Source organism: Colius striatus, chromosome 12 (assembly GCF_028858725.1).
Source record: "Colius striatus isolate bColStr4 chromosome 12, bColStr4.1.hap1, whole genome shotgun sequence".
NCBI lineage: Eukaryota > Metazoa > Chordata > Aves > Coliiformes > Coliidae > Colius > Colius striatus.
The window spans coordinates 6,697,501-6,715,827 of record NC_084770.1 but is presented as its reverse complement, the minus strand read 5'-3'; the positions used below and the strand labels follow the sequence as shown (position 1 = coordinate 6,715,827).

At 42.7% G+C, this 18,327-nt stretch overlaps 2 protein-coding genes across 4 annotated transcripts in view; one reads left to right on the top strand and one right to left on the bottom strand.

Moving 5' to 3' along the window:
• The window catches only part of RUBCN (rubicon autophagy regulator), a 30,615-nt gene extending 28,932 nt beyond the window's left edge, over positions 1-1,683 (bottom strand). The window contains exon 1 of one of the 2 annotated variants that reach the window (XM_062006097.1): positions 1,610-1,683. The gene's annotated coding sequence lies outside the window, so the exon portion shown is untranslated. Of the gene's footprint in view, positions 1-1,440; positions 1,495-1,609 lie in introns of those variants that run through there. The other variant, XM_062006098.1, reaches the window with a different exon arrangement.
• Positions 1,684-1,763: 80 nt separating this feature from the next.
• Positions 1,764-17,542, top strand: FYTTD1 (forty-two-three domain containing 1). 2 transcript variants are annotated; one of them, XM_062006150.1, is made up of 9 exons: positions 1,764-1,934; positions 4,893-5,024; positions 7,958-8,103; positions 8,847-8,956; positions 10,656-10,752; positions 11,803-11,864; positions 12,683-12,757; positions 13,581-13,707; positions 15,494-17,542. In XM_062006150.1, exons 1-9 carry the CDS (start codon positions 1,832-1,834, stop codon positions 15,587-15,589), a joined length of 948 nt encoding a protein of 315 aa, XP_061862134.1. In that variant the 5' UTR covers positions 1,764-1,831; the 3' UTR covers positions 15,590-17,542. The 2 variants fall into 2 exon arrangements, with proteins under 2 accessions (XP_061862134.1, XP_061862135.1); XM_062006151.1 differs by lacking the exons at positions 1,764-1,934; positions 4,893-5,024; positions 7,958-8,103; positions 8,847-8,956 and adding an exon at positions 8,963-10,169.
• The last annotated feature ends 785 nt before the right edge of the window (positions 17,543-18,327 follow it).

Below are 18,327 nucleotides of genomic sequence, written 5' to 3'. Positions count from 1 at the left end.
ATTGGTCTTATTTGAAAAGAGATGTGTCAAGAGTTTAAGTGGAGAGAACAAGGCCTTGTCACCAGTCTGTAGTGTAGGCCAGCGGAGAGGCCAGAAAGCCTCAACTCCCTCCTCCCTTTCTTGCTGTTCACTGTACCACTATGAGGAGTGCAGTTAAGGGGCAAAGGCTCATAGCACCTCATGGAGGTGTAGGTGCCTCTCAGGGCAGGACAGAGCCACACCAGAGATTGCCCATGCCAGGAGTGGGTTGCGTGTTGGGTACTGAGGATATTCTTTTTTCTACAGAATGTTTATTTTAGCAAATGAGCACATGGAGTACGTGGGCAGTGAAGGAAAGGTGTGAGTGTTCCTACTGTGAGGAGAAGGTTGTGTGTAATCATGTGTGCATGGAAATATTTCTTCCTGCCCAAGGCCCTTAGCAGAATAGTCTCTGGAGTCTCAGTACAGAGCTCCCATTCTCTGGTAGCTGTGTCAAACCTGTGTCAGTGACCACCGTGAGCAAGGGAAAGGGATGGGGATTTTCCTGTCACCACTGAGTGTCTGGTTTCTGAAGGATGCCCAGCCTGTTTCTTCCTATACTGTCTCTGGAGCTCACTGACAAATGTCAAACAATGTGAGCAGGGTGTCAAAGATCACTACTATCCCTTAAATTTACTAAAGAGAGTGCTGAATGACAGAAGGCAGTGCTGCTGTGTAAAATAGAGGTAGATCTCAGCTCTGTCATAGAATCATAGAATCATTTCAGTTGGAAAAGGCCTTTAAGATCATCAAATCCAACCACTAACCTAATTCTGCCAAGCTCACCATTAAACCATGTCCCTCAAACTCATTTGGCAGCAGGCAATCGGTAAGTGTATGCTGCAGACCCACCAACACCACACCACAAAGAATGCAAATGCACGGGGGTGGGGTAGGGGGGCAGGGTAAAGCCTTCACTAGATTCCTTGCTCAAAAACCAAGCTGTTAATCTTCCTCCTGAATTTCTGAAACATGTTATTCTGACCAAAAGCCGGAGAAGATAAGGACCTAAAGAAAACAAAACGCCCGTAGTCACGTTGTTCTGTTTTTAAGTAGCAACTTTAAGCCTAACACGGTGTTTTGAAATCAAAACCTAGTTTGAACCTTGCTGTTCGACGTTTGGAGACAATTCCCTTAGAAACTGCCTTGCGTTGGCTTGGCTGTTCACAAGCCGGGTTATTTCCCTCAGCGGCACTGCGGCCGCAGGCAGTAACGTCGCGTTCAGCTCAGCTGGACACCTCTCCCCCATCCCGCAACACCCCGGAGCTCTGTCGCCCGCCCGTGACTCACGCTCTGCGGCACAGCTGCCCCGTCCCCGGCCGCTCCGCGCCCCCGGGCGCTGCCAGGCCGACGTGGCGGAGCGGCCCTCACCCTTTCCCGCGGACACGCGCCGGGAAGCCCCTATTACGAGCGGCCGGTTACCTGCGGGCCCCGCTACCGCCGCCCCCGGCCCAGGCTCTGCCGGGAGCGGGCAGCGGGGATCCAGGCCGCCGCACCCCGGAGCCCCTGGGCTGGGCTGGGCTGGGCTGGGCTGTGGCGGTGCGAGCGCCGGGCCGCGACGCCCCCCGCCCGCCCCTCAGCCCCGCTGTACCTGCTCCTCCCGGCCGACAGGGGGCGCCGCACCAGTTCCCGAGCGGCAGCGGGTGGCAGAGGCCGGGCAGCGCCTCTCCCCGGCGAGCGCGGCTGCGCAGGCGCAGGCTGCCCGGGCGGGGAGCGAGGGGCGGGCCGGCGCATGCGCAGCCGCACTCCGCGCGTGCGCGCAGCCCTGTGGCCGAGGCGCTGAGGGGAGGTGGCGGTGGTCCTGCGGGCAGCCATGAGTGGGTTCGGGGCAGCGGCGCCGCTTTCGAGCTCCTCGGCTGCGACGGGGGCCCGGAATGGCAGCAGCGACAACCTGGAGAAGATCGACATGTCCCTGGGTGAGGAGAGCGGCTCGGCCTCGCCGCTGAGGGAGTGAGGGTGGAGGGGCTTGGGCTGAACCAACTGCTGGGGCTGGGGGAGGCGGAACAAACCAACGCGTTTTGCCGGGCACCGGCGAGGGCGGAACCAACGAGGGGCGTAGGGGGTCGGCCTGCGCCAAGTCACAGCTCGAGTGCCGCGGGGGGTGGGGGGGTTAGTGTGAGGCTTCGGGATCTGTGGTGGCCGGAACGGGAGGAGAGGCCCTGCCGTGTTCCCGGGAGCAGCGGGGCTCCCGGGCACCTGGTCTCGGGGGTCCTTGTCCCTGGCTAGGGTGGAGCTGGGTTGAGCGGGATGGGTCCTCTTTGTTCCATCTGGGTGTCCGGAGCGGGCCCGCGATGCCGGGCCCTTTGCTCGGTAGCCCGGGAGGAGCGCCCCGGGACGGCAGGGATGACGGTGGTTCGGTTGTTGTTCAGCCGACCTTGCCTTTTTTTTTTGTACGCAGGTTTGGAAGTCAGTAATGGCAGGTCTGCAGTGCTTTACCAGTCAGATCAAGCGTGATGTCGCCTATCACGTAGTTTCCTGTGCTGCCCCTTTCTCCACTGTCTTCCCATTGGCCGTGTGTGTTAGGGAGTCACACAGCTCTGTAGCACATCTGCAGTGAGTCCGAGAAACTGACATCCATGCTATATATATTTCAGAGGGCTACTTCAGAGTAGTGGGTTCTAGTCCTGTGCACTGAGCCCCTTCAGCAGCCTGGGACACATTTGGTGCGTTTGTGGAGTGCATCTTCCTGTTTACTTTTGTTAAACAGTAATTGTTTTGTGCACTCTCAAGACTGCTCCATGACACTATCAGAGCATGCAGAGTAGGTACCACTGACTTGCTTCAAAAAGCAAAATCACAATATGGATTAGAACGTTAATGGTAGACTCAGCTTTTCTGGACCATCTTAAGAGGACTTGTAAAATTTTTCCTTCTGTAAATAATCTGCTGGAGTTTTTTGTTTTGGCAGTGGATGTAACTTGTGAAATGAGGTTTAGAGTTTGTCTGAATGTGGAGTGGCATTACAGCATTCAAGTAAATCTACTTTTACTTATAGTGTAGCAAAGTGTTTCCAAGGTTACAAAGATTATAATAGAGTTCTTGATTTTGGATGGCTAGTTCTACTCTCGTATATTCTAGTATTTCTTGGTCAAGTGAACCTTTGGGTTAGGTGCTAATACATGTCCTCCACGTTGAGGAACAGCAGATTGAGAAGGACTGTTGTGATGCCATTATGATGTTTTGTTTAAAAAGCTGTTGTGAGTGGGTGTGTCCTTTAGTTTGTTTAGGTGCAAGGGTGACTTACATGAGAACAGTGTCATCCACAGCTACTGTCCCCAAGTCAAAGATGAGTGGTCTGGTGCAATCCCACATCAGCTGTGATAATGGGAGGTTTTTTATTGACTCAACATTAATCTAGGAAATCTTAAGCTCTGCAATTTAATAACAAGTATTTTCTCAGGTAATAACTGAGATTAAGCCTTTTTTTATTACCAGTGTGTTACGCTGAACTCATCTGAAGCTAAATTTACGGGCTGATAATGTTCCCAAATTATTCTATTGTTCCAGCTATAGGTTTGATTTCTGATCTCAGACGAGGTAGGAGAATGCTTCAGTGTGTCTCAGCTAACAAGTGCCTAAAGTCCCAGATATCCTTCATTTTACCCAAATGAGAGACTAGCTGAATCTTAAATTATTTTGTTTAAAATCTTGTAACCCCTTTGTGCAGCAAGAGCTGACTTGCAAAAAAAGGAATTTAAGATGGAACAAGGTGAACTGTGAAGCAAGGATTCATATTCTCAATGTGTGGGTTTGTATTGCTGGTATTTAGGGATGGAAGCAGCCATTGAGCAGAATGACATGTTCTGCTCTGGACTGGCCTGTATCAGGATTCCTTATACTGATAGGGTTTTTTTTTCAAATATTCAGTCATTTTTTTGCAGCACAGTAACCTGATTTCCTCATAGCTGTACCTCAGCAAGATGCAAAACACTGGATTTAAAAGAAGAAATGAAATTTAACTCTGTCTTTCTTGTTCTACACCATCTGAATCCATTTGAACTCTCTTACCACCTTCCCATCTCTCCCTGACTCAGAAAAGGATGTCCACACATTTGTGGTAGCTCCCTGTTGTTTTATCAGTTGTGCTCTCATGATCTAGATGTAATAAACATAATTTAATCCTTTATATCTTTCTTTATATGTATTTATAAACAAGCTACCAGTCAAATAAAAGCATGTCACATCTTTTGTTTTACTCCGGTCTTCTGAGCCAGCTACCAGATCAGTGAAGGAAATCAAACTGGTACAGCATGATTTGGACTTGACAGACTTACTGTTCATTTTTCATGAGTTTATTGTTTTACATATATTCTTAAACCAATTGATATTGTTCAACCTTGTTTCCCTGGACAATTGCTTTGGACTGTAGCTATCTGGAGAGAGAACTCTCGCTTGCTTCTTTCCCATCATCTCAACTTAAGTGAATATACGAAGGTAACCGAGAGGCCGAGCCTCTCTGTGTGATTTTTTCTTAACTTAGGATGGAAGAACTAAGACTTGAGCTGTCATTTTGTCTGGAATGTGCAAAGTCTGGGAGTGAGCTGGATTTACCTTTTCTTTAATGGTATACAAAACCTAATGGAGTCATTCAATTTAAAATGTAATACTGGGCTGAATGCCACAATCTTTTGGGCCTCTTGGATTTTCTGGACATATGCAACTGCTTTTCTTTTGCTAGAGCATACTATAAAGTAAGTCCTGTGAGACTAACGGGGGCTGAAGGTTTTACAGCAGTAATATTTTTGGTGCCAGCTTTGTGGTATTACCTGGACTGTTTCCCCCAACTCCAGGCTGCTAGAGTTTTTTCTTCAGAACTAGAATATGTCTGCACTATGTCATGTTTTTATGTTTTGGTTTGTTTTTTTTTCTTACAGATGATATAATTAAACTGAACAAGAAGGAAGAGAGAAAACAATATTCCCCCAAAATGAAGAGAGGGCTTCAGCAGAATCGAACTCGACAGTTCAAGGCACCAGGCTCTAAATGGGGAATCCCACAGCAGAAAGGTGTGTATGCCACTGGATTACACAGTGTCTTTTTTGAGCAGATATATAACCTAATGAAATTTATAGATTGACATGGTCAATTCAGATGTCTTTCAAATAGCACTGTTTCAGTTCTTTGTGATCCTTTCTGGTTCAGTGCAAGAGTCACTGACATGTTTTGCCAATAGGGACCTTAGGTGCCTAAGAGACTGTTTGATTCAAGGAAGGATTGACTTTCTGATTTTGTGCCTTGTCAGAGATGGATGGAAAGAGTTCTTATGCCAAAGCCTGTGTATTGGGAAATGTGGAGGCCTTGCCACAGTTCAGAGCTTTGTGCAAAAGAGCCAGCATATTTGTATTTGCTAGGTAGAATTCTCCTAGTCTGCCTCCCCAGAATGGCTGTAACTGCAGATTGTAATGCTGACTCTGGGGTATGTAAATGGGTAGTGCAGAGTGTCTGAGTTGGTTTTTCTTGGTAAGAACTTGGGATGCAAAGGAAGTGCTGTGTCAGCCTTCTTAAGGCAATGCTTTTGGAGTGGAATATGAAAGAGGGGAAAAAACATCATACAGGTAAGAAGTAAAGAAAGGAAAAGTGAACAATAGCAACTTCATTGTGGATTACCTGAGTAACTGTCAATGAGGTTTTGATGAACAGAAATCATATTCCAAAATGATTCCCAGATTTTAGTCCAGTATATGGCCAGTGCCTACTGGAAGCAGAGACTGGTTTGCTTACGTTTAATTTTGAGAAGTACCTTTTTACTACTGGATGATCAAAATATGAAAAAAAAAAAAATTAGACAGCTTACCACCTCAGTACAACCTAATGAGGAATGTGTCTTAATACATGCCAACACTTGTGTAGAAGCATTCATTTAAAGCAAACAAATGTCTGTCTGGTATTCAGAGTGATCCCCATTTTATCTTTGTCTTGCTTAATGTTTGTTGTAGCAGCAGCTTGTCCTTACCATCTTAGACACCAATATCTGTGGGGATCAGTGTAATACGTAAGTTGCTAAGCGCTTGGAGGAGTTTTCTTTTTGTACAGGCCAACACAGCAGTGTTACTTGTGCCTCTTTAGTAAACTGGTGGCACTGCAGGAAAGTATGTTTCATCTGTCAGGCCAAGTGTAAGAGTATTTGTGTAGGTGAGGATTAAGTGAATTTAAATTTCAGTTTATCAAACAGACTTTTATTTATGATGACAGTTGTCAAATGCAACTATTCATGATCTTAAAAGGCACAAAAGAAGCAAGTATTAGAATTCAGAATTTTAGGAGGAATTTGAGCTACGAATACAAAACTCTAAATACAGTTGTCTTGGCAGTTACTTTTCTCTCTTGGAACTTTCCCTCCTTGCCTGCCCTTTTTCTAGGAAAAAGCAAACCTTTTTTTTTCAAAATTGCCAGATTTGTGACATGTCGAAACATTAACTTTAAAACAGCTTTAACTGCTCCCTTCGATATAGCTCCACACATTCTCTCCCATGGGAAGCAAGCCTCTCTTGTATTGTTTTTGGAGCAGGAGGTAACATGAAATAGTTCTTCTGAACATTCTAGTTACTGGTAGCTTATGACCAATAGATTTATAGCTTTGCTGCCACTGAAGTTATTCTAATAGGTAGCAAAACATAGATTTTGTAAGTAACAAGTGGCGAATCTTGATGAGCAGCAAATTTATGGACAGCTACAGAAACCACAAATTATCTACAGCATTCAGTTCCTTGTGGTGGTAGAAATGGCTGCCAAACTCTTTGGATAGAAGTGAGGAACTTAAGCTGGGAATCTTTTCAACTTTTGAAGGGAGAAACAGAGAGAAGAACATCGTTCATTTAAATGAAAGTTGTCCTTGGTGATACACAGAATGCAACTGCATAAAATCCTTGTGCAGTCTAGGGCTAACTTTGAGGTTGTCATTTATTTGAGCAGAGGTTGATCCAGAGAGCCTGTGAGGTCCCTTTCAGCCTCAGCAGCCGTGTTTCTCAGCTTTTGTTTTTGAAAGAAGAGCCTTTGCTAACCATCCACAAAGTGAGGGAACATAGTGGTTTTCTGTCAGATTTATCCAAGCTGGGTTCAGATCGATGGCTTGCCTCGTGGTGGCTTATGTCTCATGAAGAAGCACAGGTTTATTATCAATGCTATAAAGTTAGATATGTCTAAACTAGATATGTCTCTTTCTGTAGAGTTGACTCCTTAGTCTTAAGTTTATCTTGCAGTCTGAGGTTCTAAAAAGATGATAACTTGGGGATAAAACTGAAGCATGGTATTTGTAGTGTGAAGCTAAATGACTCCAGACAGAGTTAACCAAACCCTTGTAACTGGAGATTTGAGATGTTTATATTACAGACCTCAGACTTACAAACTTTTTCTATTCAAAGGCTGCTTTCAATTCTCAGTTTCATCCAGATTGCCATGCAGACTTCTAATTGAAAACACTTTAAATGTGATGTAATTCATATGCTGTTTATATGGTTTTCTGGACCAGTTTTCTTAATTCATGTCTTGGGAACCATCAATCTGAATAAATAAGCTTTGAAGTACCTTTTTTTCTTTAAGTTAAACAGGTAATTTAAAGTTTGCTGAATGGGTGGGGAGCTGGGGGGGTGATTTTTTATTATTCAGCATTTGATGAAGTTTCATTTCAGTGTATTTTGATAATTTCTTATGCCAGAATGACTAAGCTGTCCCTACAGACCTGCCAAGTAACAAGTTTTCAACAGAAATCAATGCAGTATACTTGAGCAAAACTGAACTATGTGAGAGTGATTATTCTTTTGATAGGGCTTGGTCCAGACCTGCTAAAACAACTGAATGAACAAGCTATCAAGTGTAGCAATAGCTTCTGCTCTAAGGCTTGAAGTGTGCAGCCAAAAAACATGTGTTTCCTGCATAGCATCTTAAAGCAATGTACTTTTTCTTTCAGTAAGAATTGTTGAACTCTTGGTACTCATTGCAGGTTATGGTAAAAATCGTTTGGGCCACAAAAAGAAAATAGCAGGGAAGAAACGTCCTTATGGAGTGATAACCGGCCTGGCAGCCAAGAAAGCAATGGGTTCACGCAAAGGAATTAGTCCTCTGAACAGACAGCCACTTAGTGAGAAGGTAACGAATGCATTTCTAGTGGTTTATGTAAGAATAGATTGAAAAGCTGAAGCACAGTGGCTTCAGAACAGTACTACTGAAATATAACCTGGAGACCTTTTATTGAGGAATATTAGCTGAGTTCTTGTTTGCTTTGAGGGAGGTGGTTAATGACCAGGTTTAAAAGTTTTTCAACACTTCATTGAGTTGTGAGTCATGAAAAGCGAAGTACAGAAGTGTAAGTGTGGAGGTAGTTAACTGTATATTTACCAGAAAAGCATGCTTATTAGGATTTCTTTTCTTTACATTACTTTGTTAGAAACTAGTGATTGAGCTGACGTGCAGATGTTAAGCATGTGCCTGTCACAAAAATTAAAGTTTTTGCAAAACACCTTCAGTAGGTTCCCTCTTCTGTGCTCCTCCAGTGCATTGGTGTCTGCTCCATCTCATTCAGTATTATGAAATGGGGATTGCTTTTGGATTTGTAAAGAAGAGTAATTTTAAAGACTCGTGATGTGTGTATTTTGTCAGTTTAGGGAGATGCAGTAATCAAAAAGTAACTGCTAAGCTCTCTTGCCTTTATTCCTCCCTGCTAATGAGGGGAATATAGAATTCATGGAAATGTGTAAGATATTTTCAAACTATACTAGACTGCAAGAGACAGGAAAGAAAATGTATTCTGTATGCAGTTTGTAAATGGAAATTGAAGGAAAAGTGGTTGTGTATGTACAGGACACATATATGCTATTTTTAATTATTTTAAGAATGCACAACGGAACTATCCAGTTTTAAAAAAGAAAAACTTGCAGAGACAATCTGAAATGCAAAGAAAACAAGCTCCAGCCCTCAGGAGACCTGCCCCACTAAACAGAAGGTAAATACCAAGTCTGCTTTCTGAGCTGTTCTTGACAATTTTCCATAGTGAGTCTTGTTTGACAGGACTGGGAAGATAGTAGGTACTAGCTCTAGTAATACACTCAAGACAACCATATGTATGAAGTTCTAGGAATCTGGAAGCTGGGCAGGAAACAGACATGGTCTTGGTGTAAAACCAGATACTTGTTAGCATGTAGAGCACTCAGGAGGTAGCTCTGTTTGTGAGCACCTGGTATTCTGCCATCACGTAAGTCATAGGCAGCCTATATGGAAACGGCAAACGTGGACTTCAGTGGCTTTGAAGTGACAGCCCTGGTTTAGTGAACTTTCTAAGTAAAATGTGTTTGTGGAAGGTGGTGCCATCTTCAGTTTCGTGGAAGCTATTGCATGGGGGTTTTGTGCTGGAATTAACATGTCTGTTATAAACTGCATCTTGACTAGTCTCCGTGGTTAAAATTTTCACTATGTGACTGTTGTGAAAACTAAGCAAACTTTCATCATGCATATCAAGATTGCTTCTTGTTTGGCACCTCTACAATCACTTCTTAAGAAGAAGAAGAAGCTGGAAGAGGAGGGTTCTTCCTGTTGCTTCTTGTTCTACCTTTCCTTCTTTTCTGAGTGGTGGTGGTGCAAGGAGTTGGAAGAGAGAGAGAAGGGAGCATATGGACTCCCAAGATCAGTGAGGGAAGAGAGGAGGAGTTGTGCTGGAGCAGAGACTCCCCTCATCCTGTGGAGAAAAGTGGTGAAGCAGAGATTTGTTTGCACTTCGTAAAAGACCCTGCGTCAGGGGCAGTGATTATGCCCAGAAGAGGCCACGTCCCGTGTAAGGGACCCTGTGTTTTCAGAAGCCGTAACTGTGGGGAAGAACCCATGCCAAAGAAGTTCATTAGTACTATGCCCAGAGAAGGCCGTGTTCCGCATGAAGGACCCCATAGTTGCAGAAGCAACTATGTAACTATTGGGAAGAACCCCTGGCAGAGACGTTTGTTGAGGACTGTGTCCCATGGGAGGGACCCTGTATCAGAGCAGGGGAAGAATATGAGGAGTCGTCCTCATCTGAGAAGACAGAAGCGGCAGAGCCCATCTGTGAGAGACCGATCACGTCCCCTACTCTCTACGCCCCTGAGCCTTTGCCGGGGAGGAGGTAAAGATATCAGGAGCAGTGAGCTGGGCCCAGGAAGAAAGGAGAAATGGGGGAGAGAGATCTTTAGGTACTAGTTGTAATTTTCTCATCATCCTACTCTCTTTTTGCTGTTTGTTCTGTTCTGTTTCTTGTAGGTAGTAGAATAAATTTTCCTACTTTCCTCTCTAAGTCGAGTACTGGAGTCTGTTTTGCCCAGAACCATAATTGGCAGCGAGCCCTCCCTGCTTGCTCTCAATCCACAATATCCTTGGTTATCTTTTTCCTCCCATTTTGCTGGGGCCTCTGCCATCCTAATGAGGATGGGTATGGATAGGGGACAGTGAGCAAGAGACTGTTGTGCTTCATTGCTGGCCGGGCAAAACCATGACAGTAGGACAAGTGATTTCTTGTGTTTGTTCCTAGTAGATAAGAAGCTTATTGAAACTGAAAAGTTCATCTTCAGAGGCAGCATCGTCCTCAGGGATGCAATGGGTACTTCCCTGACTTTCATCATGGTCTCTCTAAGATGTTATCTGTGGAGCCTTTCATAACTATATTTTAATAAATATTACAGGAATAACACGCCATCAGCTTTTGCCAGAATTGGAAACAAACTAAGTCAGCAGAAAGACACTCGTCAAGCAACTTTCCTATTCAGAAGGGGCCTGAAGGTAAAAACAACTGCTGAAAACAACAACAAAAGTGTGCCACAGGCTCTAAGCTAACCTACAACACTGGTATTAAGGAATCAACTCAAATATTAGACCTGAGCAGAAACTTCAGGTATACCGGAAAATATGCACAGGTTCTTCTAGGGAAATCTACCTTTCTCTTTCAGTTCCTATAACCCTTGAGTCTTGCTTCCTGTCCCAGTATAGCAGGACTGTTCTGAGGGGTATGGAACTTGTCAGAGTGTGAGTTCATTTTTACTTTTAAAAGTAAATGTTAGGAAGTACTGTTGCCTTCAAGTCAAGGATGGACCAGAACACATTTTAGAAGTTGTTGATTGTTGGCAGGATTTTAGACTTGATTTGGGGTTGGGGTTTTTGGGGTTTTTTTTTGTGGTGGTTTGGGGTTTTTTTAGTAGTTTTTAGTTACTTTGGGACTCTTTTATTTTAGTGAAGTTACTATTTTAGTTACTTAAGGAATTTTTACTTATTTTCAGTAAGAACATAGAGTGTGTAGTGAGTGATACTGCTGCTCTCAGTTTTCATTTGTGCCTTTATTATACGTCTGCCATCGTTATGACTGTAGGTAGTTGTCTTCCATCCACGTGGATTGCAGATCCAGGCTCAGGAGGAAGAAAATGTTAGTTCTGTAAAACAACCATGGGACTTAGTGGCATATTGGATATTAAGTATATTAACACTGTATCAGATTAGGACCTAGCCAGTTTTTTCTTACTAGCCTGTTAACATTTTCACGTATCTTGGTAAAATGTATATTTACATAGTCCTCAGAAGTGGTTCCATCTCATTATTGGTTGAGTTATCATCACAACAACTTTGTTTAAATGATTTTGTGTTCTTAACATAATCGTTTTCCAATGTCTTACAAAGGTAGTAGCATAGTTACCTTTGAAATCCCTCAGAAAGTACAGCCCTGTTTGTGCAGAGTGTACAAACAGCCTGAAACTTCTGGTTTTGAACTGCTGAAGTTCCAACTACTACAGAGAATTAAAACAGTGTTTAAATCTAGTGTCTGTATTGCTGTGTTTTCAGGTGCAGGCCCAAGTGCAGTCACCAGATGATCTTGATAATCAGACAGTAAAAAGAACTCGTCAGTAAGTTTTTAATTTAGGAGACTTCAGTTTGGTTACTGCTATGGTTCTCGGTTTTAGTTTTTACTTCCTGGCTATGGTAATTGCATAGGCTTTTTTTTTCCCTATAGACATATCAACTGAGTGACAGTAATCCTCCCTCTATTTTCAGTCATTTCCTAAATTATCTTATAATTTAACCAGGAGGAGTTCGTTTGCATGAGGTGCTTGCAGGAATGTGGGGGAAGGCTGTAGCTTTAGAGGATCAGACTAATCTCTACCACTTATGAATACTGCATAGACTGGAAGAAAAATCCAAATGTCAGTGTTCCTGAACTCTTGATGTAATTTCGATTTTATTAAATATACATGTAAGCCCATGAAGCAGCAAGGCAGGTACAAGTTGGACACTCTGCTCTCCCACCATGGAGTTTTCCCATTCTCTGCCTGCGGGGCTCTTTGCAACTTGTTCATTGGTAACACAAAGTCTGAGTAAGCAATGTATGCTGCAGACCTGCAGCCTGTCACCTCTTTGATTTGCTGTGAGGGCCATTTTGGCTCCATCTGTCACAAGGAAACTGAATGTTTAAAAAAACCTGAACATTTCTGATACGTGTTATAGCAGCATGTGATCTAGCATTCACCTGAATAGGTGTAGATAATGTACAAGATACAAAAATCAATAGCCAAGTCTCCCAGAGGTTAGCTGCATGTAGTCTTTGTACTGACCTATGTTCTGCAAGCTTCTTTGTTCTTTACTTGCCAGTAGTTTGGACATACTTTTAGAGATACTCTGAGTGAAATTTGTTGTTTTGTAAGTGATTTCTGTGGTTTCAAACTAGATGGCGAACTTCTACCACGAGCGGAGGGATTCTGACTGTATCCATTGATAACCCAGGAGCAATCATAACCCCAATGTGAGTTTTCAAAAAGTTTTGAAGTGTTCTTAACACATGTGAAGTCATTGTTCTAAGCCATTTAGCAAGTTCCTTGCAAATAATATTTCAAATGACCTCAAGGGCACAGCTTCTTGTGATGGCTTTTAAATCCAGCCTCTTATTGAGTGTTTCTGAGCTGTGTTTGAATAGTGTCACAGCAGGGGTTCTCAAGGCATCTCCCACTTAGGAGCTTGATGTGGTATATGGAGTTGAAGAGTGGTGGACTTGTAGATTTTCACCCTTTCTGACTCAAGTCAGACCACATTGCAGATGTTTTCCTTGCCTATCTGAATGAAAATGAATGACCATCTAGTTGCTGAGTGATGTCCTTCCTGATACATATACTGAAGAGTTGTACTTGAAGCAAGCATTGCTGCGTTTGTTTTGGGGAAGTTGATGTTTCTGTTGTTTCATGAGGGATTTTATTTTAAAAATCTCTTGAATAGATTTTTTCATGAGGAGCATTTTATCTGTAATTATCTGTATAAGTATCTGTAATCTGTAAACCAATTGATTTTGGGTTTGAGTGTGTTTTTTGTATTTATGGGAATAATTAACCTCAAATTATGCATTTGTCAGTAGGATTGGTGGATAAAAGATTATTTCCTGTTGGGATGCTTATTGTCTGACAATAACAAATCCTACCCTTTTGTAGTTCTGCCTGACTTTTACCTTCTGAAATTTGTGGCCTCCAGCTATTCAGCCAGTCTGATCAAATGACGTAATGAAAAATTCATACCTTTATCAGCATTAAGGCTTTATTGCATAAAACTCATTCAATAAAACTCGTCTTCTATCACAGTTCCCAGAAATTACGTTTAACTCGTAATCCTGTGCCACCATTTCTGATGAAGAGGGACCAGTCTCAAGAGAAGAAGATTCCCAAAGGAGTTCCATTGCAGTTTGATATTAATAGTGTTGGGAAACAGGTAAATACAGTTTCTTAACCACGGAAGTAGTTTCAGGATTGGCAAAAGTCAGTGAGCCTGGCCCATTCCTCCTATATTTGGTAGTGAGAGAGAGAGAGGGAACTAGTACTACTTCTCATTCCCACTTCCAGTTCATCCACTAACTTGCTATGTAACTTCAACCAAGTAACCAAACTCAGTTTTCTTGTTCCTCTAGCTCATGTCTTGTATGTCCACAGGATTTAAAACGTTGAGTATTTCTAAAAGCCTTCTGGTATTCCTGCTGTGCTTGAATCAGCAACTCTCTGTAATTCAGGAATGAGCTTAGTTGTGGAACCCTCATGGAACTTGGACAGCTGCATTTATAAGGCAGCTTCTACTGTGCATCAGGGGAAAAAATGTCAAATGTGATGAATGAAAGGCTTGAAAGATGAGCAATTTCTGACAAGTTTCATGAAGACTGGGAGTGTTGTGCAGGAATTTTAGTGCTGTCAATGAAGGAATTCTTACAGAGTGACAGAGCTAGATGCTCTTCTTGTAATCACCTCCTTACTGACAGCAGTAGAAAACTATATGAGATCAGTGTGTCAGTCTGGATTGATTCCTTCCACGAGTAAGCAGTATGTAAAAGATAATCTACTGCAATATTGTGAAATTAATTGGACTTTTGGACTGCAGTCTACTGCTTCAGTTGGACAGGCTGGAGAGCAACCTGCAGCAACATTTAAAATGCTGCATAAATAAAGTTGCTGTGTGGGGAAATGAGTGTGGGGAAAGATCCTATTTCAGTCTGTACTCAGTTTAACTTAGAATATTTTAGTAGACTTCTGGTCTTGACATTGACATTAAGAACAGGTGTTCCTAATGAATTCTGAGAAATGGTAGTGCTTGATGAATAGTGCAACCTGATTTCAAATGGTGTGTGAAATGTTGACATGTTAACCCCATGCAATGCTATAGGCTTGGGGATGAGTGGCTGGAAAACTGTTCTGCGGAAAAGGACTTGGTGTTAATCGACAGATGGCTGAGCCAGCAGTGTGTGCAGGTGGCCAAGAAGGCCAATGACATCCTGGCTTGTACAAGTCATAGCGTGACCAGCAGGACAGAGGAAGTGATTGACCTCTTGTACTTGACTCTGGTGAGGCTGCACCTTGAATACTGAATTCAGCCTCACTACAAGAACAACATTGAGATGCTGGAGATTGTCCAGAGACAGGCAACAAAGCTGGTGAAGGGTCTGGAGCACAAGTCTGATGAGGAGCTGCTGAGGGAGCTGGGTATATTCAATCTGAAGAAGAGGAGGCTGAGGGGAGACATGATGGCTCTCTACAGCTACCTGAAAGGGAGTTGTTGTGAGATTGATGTCAATTTCTTCTCCCCAGTAATGAATGATAGGACAAGAGGAAATGGCCTCAAGTTGTACTAGGGGAGGTTTAGATCGGAGATTAGGAAGAACTTTTTCACTAAGGGGGTTATTAAGCATTGGAACAGGCTGCCTAGAGAGGTGTGAAGACCCTATCCCTGGAGATACTTAAAATATGCATAGATGAGGTGCTGAGGGACATTGTTTAGTGATGGGCTTGGCAGTGTGAGGTGAGTGGTTGGAATTGGTGATCTTAAAGGTCTTTTCCAACCATTATGATTCTATGACATCAAATTGAGCCTCCTTGTTTTTTTAATATACCTAAATAAGGCAATTAAGTCAGGTGATAATACAGGGGGAGGAAAAAACTATTCTTGTCTCTATCACTTTGATTAACTTAACCTGACATCTTTGAAGTTTATTCTTAAATGACTTTTTTTTCAGACAGGGATGACATTGAATGAACGTTTTGGGATCCTGAAGGAGAAAAGAACAGCGCTGTCTCAGAACAAAGGAAGTCGTTTTGTAACAGTGGGCTAACCCAACAGATGGACTTGAGCACTGATCCCACCTACCTAAGAAACTGAAATAAAAGTGGGCGGAAGAATACAGCATACGTCACTCAAATGCTCCTGGCTTCTTGCTGAGATGGTGGCAGTACTATCTATCTTTGTTATTTTTCCTTTGAATGGTAAAAGACATGATGCCCTGAGAGGGGGAGAGTGAGGAAACTGATCTGTTGGAGCGGCACCATCACCTGGTTGGAAAAGGTTCTGTTGCCCGCCTGATGACAAATATGGATTTTGATTCGTCTTGCAACCAAAACACAAACATGATTTTTAAAAGTTGGGGTTTTGTTTCTTGTTTAGGAGTGCTCAGTGTCTCTTTTTTGACCCCTCTGTTATGGTAAAGATTGTGTGTTTTGTTACAGATGGCGTTTTAGGGTGTTTTAGGGGCTGCCTGTGAACTTTCCTTTGGACTGCAGTTTGGCATCAAGCCTCAGTCCATGAATACTTTGGTAGTGATGTAGTGGCATTTTTCATGGGAGCATTGGTTGTATTTCTTTGTGCTTTTTAAGTTCAATTCTTTTTTTTCCTTTCTTGAAAACTGAATGGTTTACATCCTCACTCTCACAAATAAAGCTGTTAGCTGAGACCTCAAATATGTAATTGGAGTGGAGACTATTCTACTCTTAAAAGTGGTCCAGATCATATTGGAGGAATACTGGACAGACAATATGAAAGTAATTTATATTGCAAATAGCTCAAGTTCATCTTCCTCCTCTGTAAACAGAGTATGTCTGTGTCCTATTTTTTTCCTCAACTTTTGCTTTCTGTTTCTTTTTCTAAGTTGTTTGGCGCTTTTTTTTTTTCCCACAAACTTAATGCAATAACTTCATATTTTGGAATAATTTCATAGGAATAAATACAACAGTTCAGAAGAAAGTCTGGTAGAGTTCCTTAACCTCCCAGACACAGGATTCTCATCTTGCATACCTTAGCCCAGAGGGTTTTTTCTGGCTCTTACAAGTTGCCAGAGGCAAGCAATCTAATGGCACTTCTTTGTACATACCAAAGAGAGGCAAGATGTGAAGCTGAACAGAAGTGGGCAGACATCTCAAAACTGGCTGAAACTGGGGAACGTTCCTGAAGGAGGGCCCTCAGTTTGTCAGGATGTGTAAGGCACTAAGCAGCAGCATGTAGTCAGCTGCTTTAAGCTTAACTTTGTGCATCAGAATCTGCAGGGTGGTGACAACTGGGGCATCCTCAGTCTGAATTTATATCATCCCTAAAACAGAGGTACCTGTTCAGAATTGCTTCCAGACCAGGAACTGGTGAACTTAATGGTAATCTATAGCAATGAGGTTTAGGTACAGTCAGGTAAATGAATGCTTGGCTTGCTGCATCCAGAAATGTTTAGGGTGTTTGAAGTGGGTTTAATTCCTTTTATTCTTGAAGAATTAACATTTGGCTTAGTACAGAACTGGTTCCCTTGCATTTTTATCTCAAATTCCAAGTTAACTAGCATTTACCAGGAACTTCAACGTTGAAGAGCGTTTGACAGCAGAACTTTTGTTTCTACAGCAGTTTTAAAGTCAGTGCATCCTGATGCTATATAGAACTTAAACCCTTGTTTTTAATGATTAAAAAATATATCTTAGCAGAAGCAAACTATATGTAATAGCGTTAAGGGTTTGTTCTTAATTACTAGTAGGTCTTTTTCAATGTCCCACTGTTAGAACTGCAGTAGGTGAAGCGTTGTCAGTCATCCTGTTTCCCTGTATTATATTTTCCATGTACAAGGATGCAACAAAAAAATTCTTTTGCATCAACATAGATGCAAAACATTGATGCAATGCATCAAAAAATGCTAGTTTGTATTTAATGAGAAGATGCTTTACACTGTACCTTTTGGTATTTTTTGGAGACGTTACTACATTTGATCTATTCTGAAGCTGTTAATTTTTTTTTTAAATAAAAAAATTACAGGTTTCATACTGTCTTGTTCCTGTTACAAACCACACCTGGGCAATATATTGCACATGTAAATTTGCTGGTAGCCTTCAAGGAGTTGTTAATGATTAAATTCTTAATAAGTATTCTGAGGAATGTATCAAAAAGCAGCCTAATTTGCAGAGGGCATGCATTTGCTGCCTGGTGTAGTATCCTGAACGCTGAGCGTCTCTTGGAATGGCACTGTGTAACCTCACATTTAGGTATGTCAGCTACTAATGGTGTTTTATAGTGGCACCATCTAATTTAGTGGTTTGGTGTGATTGAAGTGCCAGCTTCCTTCCTCTGTTGGCCCAAGAGCTGGTGTTGCTGTGACCCTGCGAACTTTGTGTTACAAGATCAGCAGGAACACCCTGATAGAGGACAGTGGTCACACTTCCCAGCACAGTGCTGGCAGGAGGCTTGTGTAAGAGGGGAAGTGCTGCTGTTAATTGGTGGTACAGGAAAAAAAAATACTGCCCGTGAATATATTTGATAAGGTGTTGAGTAGGGCGAGTGCTTTGGCACCCGATTATCTACAGCCTTTGTTGGTTGTCACTAGCCCAGGTCCGTGCAGTTGCCAGCTTCAAGCACTGACTTGCAACAGCTCCAGCATCAGCAGCAGATCGGTGCTTTCCCGGAGCCAGGCTGGCATTTATTCTGAGCTTTCAAAGTGTGTGACCTTTGAAGGACTGATGACATCAAGGGAAAAGACAGGCAGGGGCTGGTACTTCTCCCTTTACTTAAGGTAGGTATGCTCTCGGCTTGCAGCTGGAATGGGTCTGA